General features: G+C 45.2%; 1 protein-coding gene across 1 annotated transcript; it reads right to left on the bottom strand.

The window, feature by feature from the left end:
• Nucleotides 1–6,877: 6,877 nt before the first annotated feature.
• Nucleotides 6,878–11,192, bottom strand: LOC139219241 (urea transporter 2-like). Its single transcript, XM_070851051.1, has 9 exons — nucleotides 11,081–11,192; nucleotides 10,722–10,911; nucleotides 10,373–10,501; nucleotides 9,244–9,373; nucleotides 9,092–9,160; nucleotides 7,837–7,984; nucleotides 7,467–7,517; nucleotides 7,255–7,277; nucleotides 6,878–7,144 (listed from the first exon to the last, which is right to left on the bottom strand). The coding sequence occupies exons 1-9, from the start codon at nucleotides 11,190–11,192 to the stop codon at nucleotides 6,878–6,880; spliced, it is 1,119 nt and encodes a 372-aa protein (XP_070707152.1).
• Nucleotides 11,193–12,964: the final 1,772 nt, after the last annotated feature.

The following is a 12,964-nucleotide window of genomic DNA, read 5'->3' as shown; positions in this document are numbered from 1 at the left end:
ATCACTTTTAATGTGGTAAGTCGGCCAGAAAACAAGTGGCAGCCAAAACAGTGGAGGAGGGGGGATTGGCCAAAAACGCTGACCCCGGGGTCAAGGAAATGGCCGTTTTGGGAGCCGACGCAAAACTGCCTCTTTTTCGCCTCATCCACCTCCAGACCTGCTGGGAAACAGTTACTGATCACTTTTAATGTGGTAAGTCGGCCAGAAAACAAGTGGCAGCCAAAACAGTGGAGGAGGGGGGATTGGCCAAAAATGCTGACCCCGGGGTCAAGGAAATGGCCGTTTTGGGAGCCGACGCAAAACTGCCTCTTTTTCGCCTCATCCACCTCCAGACCTGCTGGGAAACAGTTACTGATCACTTTTAATGTGGTAAGTCGGCCAGAAAACAAGTGGCAGCCAAAACAGTGGAGGAGGGGGGATTGGCCAAAAACGCTGACCCCGGGGTCAAGGAAATGGCCGTTTTGGGAGCCGACGCAAAACTGCCTCTTTTTCGCCTCATCCACCTCCAGACCTGCTGGGAAACAGTTACTGATCACTTTTAATGTGGTAAGTCGGCCAGAAAACAAGTGGCAGCCAAAACAGTGGAGGAGGGGGGATTGGCCAAAAACGCTGACCCCGGGGTCAAGGAAATGGCCGTTTTGGGAGCCGACGCAAAACTGCCTCTTTTTCGCCTCATCCACCTCCAGACCTGCTGGGAAACAGTTACTGATCACTTTTAATGTGGTAAGTCGGCCAGAAAACAAGTGGCAGCCAAAACAGTGGAGGAGGGGGGATTGGCCAAAAACGCTGACCCCGGGGTCAAGGAAATGGCCGTTTTGGGAGCCGACGCAAAACTGCCTCTTTTTCGCCTCATCCACCTCCAGACCTGCTGGGAAACAGTTACTGATCACTTTTAATGTGGTAAGTCGGCCAGAAAACAAGTGGCAGCCAAAACAGTGGAGGAGGGGGGATTGGCCAAAAACGCTGACCCCGGGGTCAAGGAAATGGCCGTTTTGGGAGCCGACGCAAAACTGCCTCTTTTTCGCCTCATCCACCTCCAGACCTGCTGGGAAACAGTTACTGATCACTTTTAATGTGGTAAGTCGGCCAGAAAACAAGTGGCAGCCAAAACAGTGGAGGAGGGGGGATTGGCCAAAAACGCTGACCCCGGGGTCAAGGAAATGGCCGTTTTGGGAGCCGACGCAAAACTGCCTCTTTTTCGCCTCATCCACCTCCAGACCTGCTGGGAAACAGTTACTGATCACTTTTAATGTGGTAAGTCGGCCAGAAAACAAGTGGCAGCCAAAACAGTGGAGGAGGGGGGATTGGCCAAAAACGCTGATCCCGGGGTCAAGGAAATGGCCGTTTTGGGAGCCGACGCAAAACTGCCTCTTTTTCGCCTCATCCACCTCCAGACCTGCTGGGAAACAGTTACTGATCACTTTTAATGTGGTAAGTCGGCCAGAAAACAAGTGGCAGCCAAAACAGTGGAGGAGGGGGGATTGGCCAAAAACGCTGACCCCGGGGTCAAGGAAATGGCTGTTTTGGGAGCCGACGCAAAACTGCCTCTTTTTCGCCTCATCCACCTCCAGACCTGCTGGGAAACAGTTACTGATCACTTTTAATGTGGTAAGTCGGCCTGAAAACAAGTGGCAGCCAAAACAGTGGAGGAGGGGGGATTGGCCAAAAACGCTGACCCCGGGGTCAAGGAAATGGCCGTTTTGGGAGCCGACGCAAAACTGCCTCTTTTTCGCCTCATCCACCTCCAGACCTGCTGGGAAACAGTTACTGATCACTTTTAATGTGGTAAGTCGGCCAGAAAACAAGTGGCAGCCAAAACAGTGGAGGAGGGGGGATTGGCCAAAAACGCTGACCCCGGGGTCAAGGAAATGGCCGTTTTGGGAGCCGACGCAAAACTGCCTCTTTTTCGCCTCATCCACCTCCAGACCTGCTGGGAAACAGTTACTGATCACTTTTAATGTGGTAAGTCGGCCAGAAAACAAGTGGCAGCCAAAACAGTGGAGGAGGGGGGATTGGCCAAAAACGCTCAAGGAAATGGCCGTTTTGGGAGCCGACGCAAAACTGCCTCTTTTTCGCCTCATCCACCTCCAGACCTGCTGGGAAACAGTTACTGATCACTTTTAATGTGGTAAGTCGGCCAGAAAACAAGTGGCAGCCAAAACAGTGGAGGAGGGGGGATTGGCCAAAAACGCTGACCCCGGGGTCAAGGAAATGGCCGTTTTGGGAGCCGACGCAAAACTGCCTCTTTTTCGCCTCATCCACCTCCAGACCTGCTGGGAAACAGTTACTGATCACTTTTAATGTGGTAAGTCGGCCAGAAAACAAGTGGCAGCCAAAACAGTGGAGGAGGGGGGATTGGCCAAAAACGCTGACCCCGGGGTCAAGGAAATGGCCGTTTTGGGAGCCGACGCAAAACTGCCTCTTTTTCGCCTCATCCACCTCCAGACCTGCTGGGAAACAGTTACTGATCACTTTTAATGTGGTAAGTCGGCCAGAAAACAAGTGGCAGCCAAAACAGTGGAGGAGGGGGGATTGGCCAAAAACGCTCAAGGAAATGGCCGTTTTGGGAGCCGACGCAAAACTGCCTCTTTTTCGCCTCATCCACCTCCAGACCTGCTGGGAAACAGTTACTGATCACTTTTAATGTGGTAAGTCGGCCAGAAAACAAGTGGCAGCCAAAACAGTGGAGGAGGGGGGATTGGCCAAAAACGCTGACCCCGGGGTCAAGGAAATGGCTGTTTTGGGAGCCGACGCAAAACTGCCTCTTTTTCGCCTCATCCACCTCCAGACCTGCTGGGAAACAGTTACTGATCACTTTTAATGTGGTAAGTCGGCCTGAAAACAAGTGGCAGCCAAAACAGTGGAGGAGGGGGGATTGGCCAAAAACGCTGACCCCGGGGTCAAGGAAATGGCCGTTTTGGGAGCCGACGCAAAACTGCCTCTTTTTCGCCTCATCCACCTCCAGACCTGCTGGGAAACAGTTACTGATCACTTTTAATGTGGTAAGTCGGCCTGAAAACAAGTGGCAGCCAAAACAGTGGAGGAGGGGGGATTGGCCAAAAACGCTGACCCCGGGGTCAAGGAAATGGCCGTTTTGGGAGCCGACGCAAAACTGCCTCTTTTTCGCCTCATCCACCTCCAGACCTGCTGGGAAACAGTTACTGATCACTTTTAATGTGGTAAGTCGGCCAGAAAACAAGTGGCAGCCAAAACAGTGGAGGAGGGGGGATTGGCCAAAAACGCTGACCCCGGGGTCAAGGAAATGGCCGTTTTGGGAGCCGACGCAAAACTGCCTCTTTTTCGCCTCATCCACCTCCAGACCTGCTGGGAAACAGTTACTGATCACTTTTAATGTGGTAAGTCGGCCAGAAAACAAGTGGCAGCCAAAACAGTGGAGGAGGGGGGATTGGCCAAAAACGCTGACCCCGGGGTCAAGGAAATGGCCGTTTTGGGAGCCGACGCAAAACTGCCTCTTTTTCGCCTCATCCACCTCCAGACCTGCTGGGAAACAGTTACTGATCACTTTTAATGTGGTAAGTCGGCCAGAAAACAAGTGGCAGCCAAAACAGTGGAGGAGGGGGGATTGGCCAAAAACGCTGACCCCGGGGTCAAGGAAATGGCCGTTTTGGGAGCCGACGCAAAACTGCCTCTTTTTCGCCTCATCCACCTCCAGACCTGCTGGGAAACAGTTACTGATCACTTTTAATGTGGTAAGTCGGCCAGAAAACAAGTGGCAGCCAAAACAGTGGAGGAGGGGGGATTGGCCAAAAACGCTGACCCCGGGGTCAAGGAAATGGCCGTTTTGGGAGCCGACGCAAAACTGCCTCTTTTTCGCCTCATCCACCTCCAGACCTGCTGGGAAACAGTTACTGATCACTTTTAATGTGGTAAGTCGGCCAGAAAACAAGTGGCAGCCAAAACAGTGGAGGAGGGGGGATTGGCCAAAAACGCTGATCCCGGGGTCAAGGAAATGGCCGTTTTGGGAGCCGACGCAAAACTGCCTCTTTTTCGCCTCATCCACCTCCAGACCTGCTGGGAAACAGTTACTGATTACTTTTAATGTGGTAAGTCGGCCTGAAAACAAGTGGCAGCCAAAACAGTGGAGGAGGGGGGATTGGCCAAAAACGCTGACCCCGGGGTCAAGGAAATGGCCGTTTTGGGAGCCGACGCAAAACTGCCTCTTTTTCGCCTCATCCACCTCCAGACCTGCTGGGAAACAGTTACTGATTACTTTTAATGTGGTAAGTCGGCCTGAAAACAAGTGGCAGCCAAAACAGTGGAGGAGGGGGGATTGGCCAAAAACGCTGACCCCGGGGTCAAGGAAATGGCCGTTTTGGGAGCCGACGCAAAACTGCCTCTTTTTCGCCTCATCCACCTCCAGACCTGCTGGGAAACAGTTACTGATCACTTTTAAGATAAATAGATCATGTAAAAAACATCTAAAACTGTCTTCCACACCCACATCATTTTATTGACTTCATCTCTGCATGATGATCACCCTTTTCGGTGATGAAATGCTGGGAGTCATCTGCTTGAATGCCAGTTTTACTCTGACTGAAAAAGATTCACTATTTCTATTTAGAGATCATACTACAGGATTCCGACTCAGAGTGGACTCTGCAGCCGGCAGCGCAGCCATGGATATGGAAATCAGTGTCACAGGGAGCGTACATACATGGCAATGCTTCCTCTGCTGTGATGCTTCATACATCCAATGGGGGATGGAATTTCCTGGGATTCTCCTTTCGTTTTACAGGAAATGGCAGACAAATTTGGTTTGAACATGTTGAGCCAGGAGCGTCATGCACCAGATAGCAGCTCCTACATACTATTCACAGGCTGAGCAGGATAGAGTGAATCAGAACAGCCTGTTACATAGCGTCCATTCTTCCAGCCCACGGGGACAGTCTGACTGTGTGTTTGGCTTGTTTTTCACATATTCACACTGTCTCTCTCACAGAAACACATACAAAGTTGCCTGTCAGTCTCGGAGGAAATAATGCTAATTAAGGTACCAAGCTGCACTGGCACTCGTATTGTTAGGTGATGAGAAGGCGGACAGCTTCTAGTGCTAGTGTTCTTGTGGTGTTGTTTGGCGTTCTCACATGCTCAGTAGTACATGCACTGAACAGTCGCTATTACTGCTTTGATCTATCTATCTATCTATCTATCTATCTATCTATCTATCTGTCTGTCTGTCTGTCTGTCTATCTGTATATCTATCTATCTATCTATCTATCTGTCTGTCTGTCTGTCTATCTGTTTATCTGTCTATTTGTCTATCTATCTGTTTATCTGTCTGTCTGTCTATCTATCTATCTATCTGTCTGTCTGTCTATCTATCTATCTGTCTGTCTGTCTGTCTGTCTGTCTGACAAACAGCCGGTCCACATGCTTCTTTCTCTGCATGTATGCAGTTTTTTTAATCCTTCACAGGTTCAACTCTGTCTGCAGAGGACTGGGGACACTGCTGTTAGCACACAGCAGTGACACAGGGGAAGTGACACCAACCTCATCTCACATCATCCCACTGCCAACACTTATCCTGTCCTTCAAAGGTCACTGGATGAATCAACGTTGTGTAAAAGGCCAAAAAAAATCCTCTGACTGAGGTCACTTTTACCAACCGGCTACAGTGGATAAGTTAGCTGCTAGCAGCTTCAAGGACAGATGCCCTCTGTTATGCAGTTAGAATATTAAGTAGCAAACTACTTGATTTGAGAATGTATTTGGTTGAAATAAGAGACAAAAAACCCCACATTAGACAAAAAAACATCTTAACATGTCATAATTTATCACCAGCCGTGAAAATGAGACATTCTGATTTTCACCTTCTTCCCCTTCCCTCGTCTCACACCTTCTCCCCCGATGTACCACAGCTCCCACACATGTCTGGGAGTGTGACTGTCTCCTATGCGTCGCACTGGCTAGACTAAAGCCATGTGCCTCGGTGCACCAGATACACAGACAGGCAGATGGCAAAGACACACAAACATGCACTCATAAATGTAAATATAAATGCAGACAGAGATCCAGACAGAGCTCTGAACTTTTTTATCGGCTGACATCTTGGTAGTTTCTTTTCACAGAGATCCAAATCTTCTTGCTTGAGGAAAAAGGAGGGAGGATGTCCTTTGAGATGAGGACAGAAGATGACAGATAATGGCAGAGGAGAGAATTTGAGAACAGGTGAATAAGAAGTAGCAAAAAAGGGCTTATGAAAACATGTCAGACTGAGGGAGAGGCACAGCAAGAAAGCAAAAGAGAGGTTAAGAGGAACAGTAAGAGAAAACAATGGGACAGATGGGAGTACAGAGAGTAGTGATGGATTGTGCCTGGCAGAGAAGAAGGTGTTTTTGCTGGGGGAGCACATTGTGAAACCCCTTCTACACAGCTCACTGTCTGCACTGATGAAATGCTCTGCTGCATTTTAAATCATCTCACAGCAACAGCTAAAATTGTGCTGTTGAGGCTAGAGGAAAGACTGCTTACTAGCAATCTTTGTGTGACTGCAGTAAACGAATAACACCGTGAGACTACATTTAATGTCCTCTGTATTATTGCTAACAAAGGCGGTATACATAATTGTGCTCCTACATTCAGATCTGCTCTGTGTGATTAGATTTATGAGCAAGAGTGTTTCTATCTTTCCTTGGAAATTGCTGCCCTCTGCTGTGTAGAATAGCTATATTGCATAAGAAAATATATTTGCTGTTTAAAAAATATTTCTCACTGATGTGCCAGCCATTTTATATAACAAACAATGTTATGCAAGGGAGGAAATACCACAAGTGTATATCACCATACTGTTCCTACATTTCCAGCAGTTTAACACTCATAGAAGGTAACTGTCAGGACAAAAGAGCATCTCCTCCAATCATACAGATTCACTGCAGCCCCTCTCCACTACCAAATGGACGTTTAGCCCTTTGCTCTCATTCAGCTGGGCCACTTCTTGGCTGCGGCACGGCTGACTGTGCTGAGCTTTCTCCGAGGCCTTTAATTGTTTCTGGTAGCGCCGGTTTTCTTCGGGGTAGGCGACCACAGACAGAGGCAGTCTGCAGATGGCCCGGATCTCAGAGGAAATGAGGAGGAAGATGAGAGTCGACAAGCAGAAAGGCCACGTGCAGGCTGGTAATGCAAGCTGAAAGGGGATGTCATAGGAGAGGAGAGCATGACACATGATATGAGAGACATCTGGGTGTTCAGATAACATTTATGGAGTTTGACTTGGGAGGAAAGTTTCTTACTTACCACAGACATCAGTTTTGAGATTGCTGCAGTCGTGTAGGCACAGAAAAATGCTGGAAAGAATTATATATGTCATGAATTATTCATAATAACATATTTTAATGACATGTATAAATATAATGAAATATTTATGTAATGAAAATATTTTCATCAAAATATATTTTCTGTGCAGCTGCCTGAAGCAGGATAGTGACCATGTTGTTCATCAGTCTTACCACATATTAAGGACAGTAGATGGGTTTGCCATGTTATGACATAGAAGACCCCTCCAATGGCAATGCAGGATAGTGCACTGTTATATCCCCACAGCCCTGAGTAAATGTTGTTGCGAGGAGCTGCCAAAGCAAGTCCTTCACCACACAGCAGAGGAGAGCTCAGAATTGCCCATGAAATTCATTATTTAACAGCAAACAATTGCACAAATGTCAGATTCGAAAACTGAGTCAACACGCACAGGCTGTACAGCAATATTTGAGGAAACATGCCATGGTTCATTCACCATAATGCCACGGTGCCCTTTTAAAAGCCAAAGCTCGCACTGTAGACACTATGCACATTTCCATGCAAACGGGAGAGTCTTTTTACCAGACAGCATGCCAGCAGCAGAGCCCAACATGGCATGTAAACAGATAGTTGGTGAGGAAAGCAGCAGGGCCAGAAGGAAGAGACCTCCTGTCCAAGGACTGTCGCAGCCATACACCTGGCCAACACCGACTGGCACTGACAGGAATAGCTGCAAATGGACAGCCTCCATTTAATTACATTTAAAACAATTAGAACACTTTTAATTTATATCATGTGGAGCCTTTGAAAAAGATAGTGGACCACCAGTGTTGGTCAAGTTACTTGGAAATAGTAATAAGTTACTGATTACTGATTACTTCTCCAAGAAAGTAATCCAGTTACCTTACTGATTACTTACTTTTAAAAGTAATTAGGTACTTTAATTACTTTACTTAGTTACTTTTCAAAAACATGACGCACAACCTGAATACACTATAAAGCGATAGACCTTTCAGCCTAATTCTATTCTTTCTGCATATTCCAAATAGAAAATTGAATCAAATGAAACTGTCTTTTTTAAAACTTGTTTTATCAGTTTCAGTCTTTTAACTTTATGCACATAAACTTATGCACATTGCATCACTAAGTCCTGTCGCTCTCAAGTCTATTTTCACCTGTTTAGCAGGAGAGGGGCCCTCGAAGTTTCGCCCGGTGGAACTGGATGTGGTAGCCGCAGCGGGCATGTCGGTGGGGGGAACCGGGGGTTTCTCAGCGAGTTTGACATTCCCGTGCCGGCTAGCTAGGTGCTTGGTTAAATTTGAGGTGGAATTTTTTGATGTGGATAAAAGTTTTCTTCCCACGCAGAGTGTACAGCGGACGCTAATATTTTTGTCACCTTTTACCGAGTCAAACTCAAAGTAATGCCGGTACTTCCAACCATTAAACGCGGTATGTTCCTGCTCTCTCCCGCGCTCCATGTTGTCTCTTGTTCTTCACTTCACCTGTCTGTTGTTCTTCACTTCACCTGTCTGTTGTTCTTCACTTCACCTGTCTGTTGTTCTTCGCTTCACCTGTCTCTTGTTCTTCACTTCACCTGTCTGTTGTTTACCACTGACGTCTGTTGTTTACCACTGACGTCGCGCCGCTAATACGTCATTGTCACGAGACAGTCTCACAAAACAAAATCACGATTTAGTAACGCAGTAGCGCAGTAACGCAGCCTGAAAGTAACAGTAATCTAATTACTGTTTTTGCAATTGTAATCCCTTACTTTACTCGTTACTTGAAAAAAGTAATTACATTACATCAGTGTGGACCACTAATGTTCCTGTCATACCAGAGAAACATTGAGGCTTTTGATGGAGTCATTAGAAGGGTGCAGATGGTAATTTGGCTGCATATCCACCTGAAATGGTAGAAAAAGTAGGTTACATTTTCATTTTCATTTGAACACTGTGTATGTGTATCATTAGCAAGGCTGTACTGTACCTCAGGAAAGTAGGGATGACTGGCTCCTGTAGCTGCAACATGTAGACACACCAAAATGTTAAAGGGCAGGGTGAGTATTGGGAGGTCCCATTGGCTGGCAACTGAGGACAACGCACTGGACACCAGCGGGCTGTGAACAGAAGTGGGTATTATTATCAGTCTTGTTCATATGGCCATTAGATTTAGATTTATATCCCTTTCAAAGGTTTCTGGTTTTAAAAAAAGTCACCAAATTTTTCACTTAATTAACACCTGAAAATGCCATTTCCTACAATACAGGGCTTTCAGTAATGACCAATAAAGCTGCTTTCAAATTGTACGAAATACATATATTCCGTATTTTGCCAAGACAAATTCCAAAGCTTCTTAACCCATCTGGACATGCAGTATCATAGTACAAAACAAAGGAACACATATGGAATTATGCAGTGAACACAAACGTGAACAAACTCTTGGGTTTCTCTCAATCAGCTTCATGAGGTAGTCACCTGGAATGGTTTTCCAGCAGTCTTGAAGGAGTTCCCGGAGGTGTTGAGCACTTGTTGGCTGCTTTTCCTTCACTCTGCGCTCCAACTCATCCCAAACCACCCCAGGTAATAACCAACTCAGATCATTACCATATGTTACCATTGAATACTGGACATTACCATACACGACCATACCTCACTAAAGAATACTGTATATTACTGTACATTACCTTACATTACCGCACATTAACATCTGTTACCTTAAATTATCATAGAATAACATACATTACTTTATGTTACCATAGGATACCATATGTTACTGTATATCGTCATATGTTACCATTGTATACCGTAGCACACTGGGTACTTGTTTCCTCAATTTTGAGCTGCTTAAAGTTATTTGAATATGCAAACACAAGGAAGTTGGAATTTGAGATCACAGACTCTACACTGTCGACTTCTGACTTGCTATGGATTGCATCACAAGTATATATGTCTATGTAGTAGACTGCATATGTGCAGACTGAGAATGGAAAGATGGCAACAGTTACAAAGGGGGACATGGAATATAGTTCTTGACCTTTGCTGCATGTTGTTGGATTTGTTTCCATGCTACAAACAGGAAATGAAATTAAATTATGGATTTTAGGAAAAACACTTACCACAACATGGACATGAACACGTTTGGCAATAACAGCCACCAGTACCAGTCTCCTTTGGCAGAGAAAACAGCCATTAGTATGCCGACCAAGGTTCCATTGTAGCCATATAAACCCACTGATATGGCCTCCCTGGAGTGAATGAGACAGATGTAGCCAACATGAGTGCAAAACACAATTAAATGAGAAACAAACTGTGAAAATAGCTCAGTGTGAAAGCTAAACAAAGTGTAGCCCAAGGGAAGTGTAATAGACAGAGATAATGGCTTCAAAGCACGAGGAAATGGTTTTTTTTTTGTGTTTTTTTTTTTTTTGATGAAGTCAAATAAGGATAAAGAAATGCAAGTCCGACCTGTTTTGTCCCAGCAAGATGGCGGACACGGTGGACACAAGGGTACCCAGAAGACCATTCAGAGCCCACCACGGGTTCTGCAGGAAGAGGCCAGCCGTGATGAGGAGCCCACTGAGAGGGTTGTTGACAAACATGACCTGGGCCACCCCTCGGAAAATCCAGTCTAGCAGCTGGATTACCAAAGCCTGTCCTGTCACGGATGGATATTGACTTCATTTTAATCAACTGTCATCATCTACATCACAAAAAGGCTGAAACTGAAATATAAAATATCAAATTAGATTTAAATTTACTTTATTTGTCACATTTTTATGGATTCAAGTGATGTGATTTAGATGATTAGACAGATCATCACCTACTTTTCACCCAGTTTCTGCACTGGTGCATGTCCCCGGTGAAAAGCCCAACAGCTCTGGCGAGAGAGGAGCCAACTGGGGCTTCTTTATGTAAAGGCTGTTTGCTGTTCTCCATATTTGCTGTCATTAGAGTCAATCACAATTATCATTTTAGTACAATATGATATGGCAAATCAGGCAGTTACAGGTTGCCAGTAAACTGCGGATATACTGTAGATTGTATCAGTCTCCTTATTTTACTCAGATAGTCTTTCTGGCTATTACTGTTCTGTTTATTTGGCTGCACTAGAGACGGCAATGTTGGTCAGTCGGTCGGTAAACTGCTTTGGTCCCGACTGAATTGTCTAAACAACTATTGAATGGTCAGTCCTACACAAAGTATGAAACATGAGTTAGCAGTTCAGCCAATACCTCAAGCATGCATGCCGGCTGTTTGACGGTGTGCTAAGCTCTGCCAACACATTTGCAATGTACAGTATATAGGGGTTACTGACCTGTGTGGAAAAAGTTATGGAACCCAAACCTTTTATACTTCTCCCAGGGAAGCGGAGCGGATAGACTGTAAGTATTTTCTATTATTTTAGCATATTTAACATATTATACAAGTACAGGTTTTTGTTATTGGTCATTCATTTATGGAGGAAACTGTATAATGTATGAGAAGATATCAGTTTGGTGGTTGGGCCAGTTGTTGGGCTGGTTGTTGTTCTTTGTTACTCTGTTGCACATGCACGTGTGTGTGAATAAATGCCCACACTAGGGGCAAGCGCATCTCTGTCAACTCATGAATCAATATATTAAGGCCAACCAGGAGAGAAATCTTAATGACTTTGGTAATCCTCATTTAGCGCCACCAACAGGTCACTTATCTAGTGAACTATCTCAACATCTTCTAGACAGGTCGACTGCAAGTTTTGTACATTCATGATCCATGGAGAATATTTTTTAATTTTTTTTTATCATTTTTGGAGATCCTCTGACATTTGTGGGTGATTGATGAAATGTCACTACAAATGCATGGATTGCAATGACATTTTTACATGGCCCTTAACTTTTCATCCACCATCATCATCAGGTCAAAATTTGACTCAGCCTCAGCTTTTCTTTACCTTTAATGCTAATTAGTAAATGTCAGCATGCTTACATGCTAAACTAAGATGATGAACATAGGAATCACTATAACTGGACATTTAACCCAGAGCACCGCTGTGCACAAGTACAGCCTCACAGAGCTGCTAGAGCATGGCTGTAGACTCATTTTGTTCTACTTCTGCAGCTTTTTCATACTCAACAAAGCCCCCAGTCACCCAGTCTGAATTATATTATTCAAATATCATTTGTGTTTGTGTTCAACTCATAATTCAGACCCTGATAGTGTCAGATATTGTCTTCCACCCTTCCCCTATTACTCACAGATCCCAGACAACTCCCTGCACACAAACTAAATCGGTGATGATTCCCTTTGCTCCCTGAGGCGGAAACAATTCCAGCTGAGAAGTGTGAGCTAAAATCTAAACCTCACTGCCAGTTTGCCGCCTCGTTTTCTATTCATTTTATTTTTATATCATTTGAAGGTGTGATCAAAGCAGATTTCCCGAACAGTTCCCCACAGTTACTGTCAACATCCTCGGTCACAGTTCTCTACATGAAAGCCTGGGTGTGTTCATGTTGTTCAGTGAGCAGTGAACATTGTGATCTCTGCGCTCTGTCAGTAGCCTCTTGTCTTCTGTGCAACAATACTTCTTAAGAGTCGACAAATATGGAAGCTACTGAAAGAAACTCTGCAGTAACTTTCTGATTAAACATGATATGAAATAATCAATAACTTCTCTTATAACGGTTTATCTAACCATGTATGTGTCTTGAAAAGGCCCTTGGGACATGCTT

Source organism: Pempheris klunzingeri, chromosome 19 (assembly GCF_042242105.1).
Source record: "Pempheris klunzingeri isolate RE-2024b chromosome 19, fPemKlu1.hap1, whole genome shotgun sequence".
NCBI lineage: Eukaryota > Metazoa > Chordata > Actinopteri > Acropomatiformes > Pempheridae > Pempheris > Pempheris klunzingeri.
This window is presented reverse-complemented; position numbering and strand designations above follow the sequence as displayed.

What these genes read in the sequence shown, in the direction of transcription:
- LOC139219241 (XM_070851051.1), bottom strand. Translation starts at nt 11,192, where the DNA reads ATGGAGAACAGCAAACAGCCTTTACATAAAGAAGCCCCAGTTGGCTCC. An exon ending in TGCTGCTGGCATGCTGTCTG is followed by an intron (nt 7,518 to 7,836) that starts GTAAAAAGACTC and finishes TTGCCATTGGAG; the next exon opens with GGGTCTTCTATGTCATAACA. An exon ending in TCTACTGTCCTTAATATGTG is followed by an intron (nt 7,278 to 7,466) that starts GTAAGACTGATG and finishes ACACGACTGCAG; the next exon opens with CAATCTCAAAACTGATGTCT.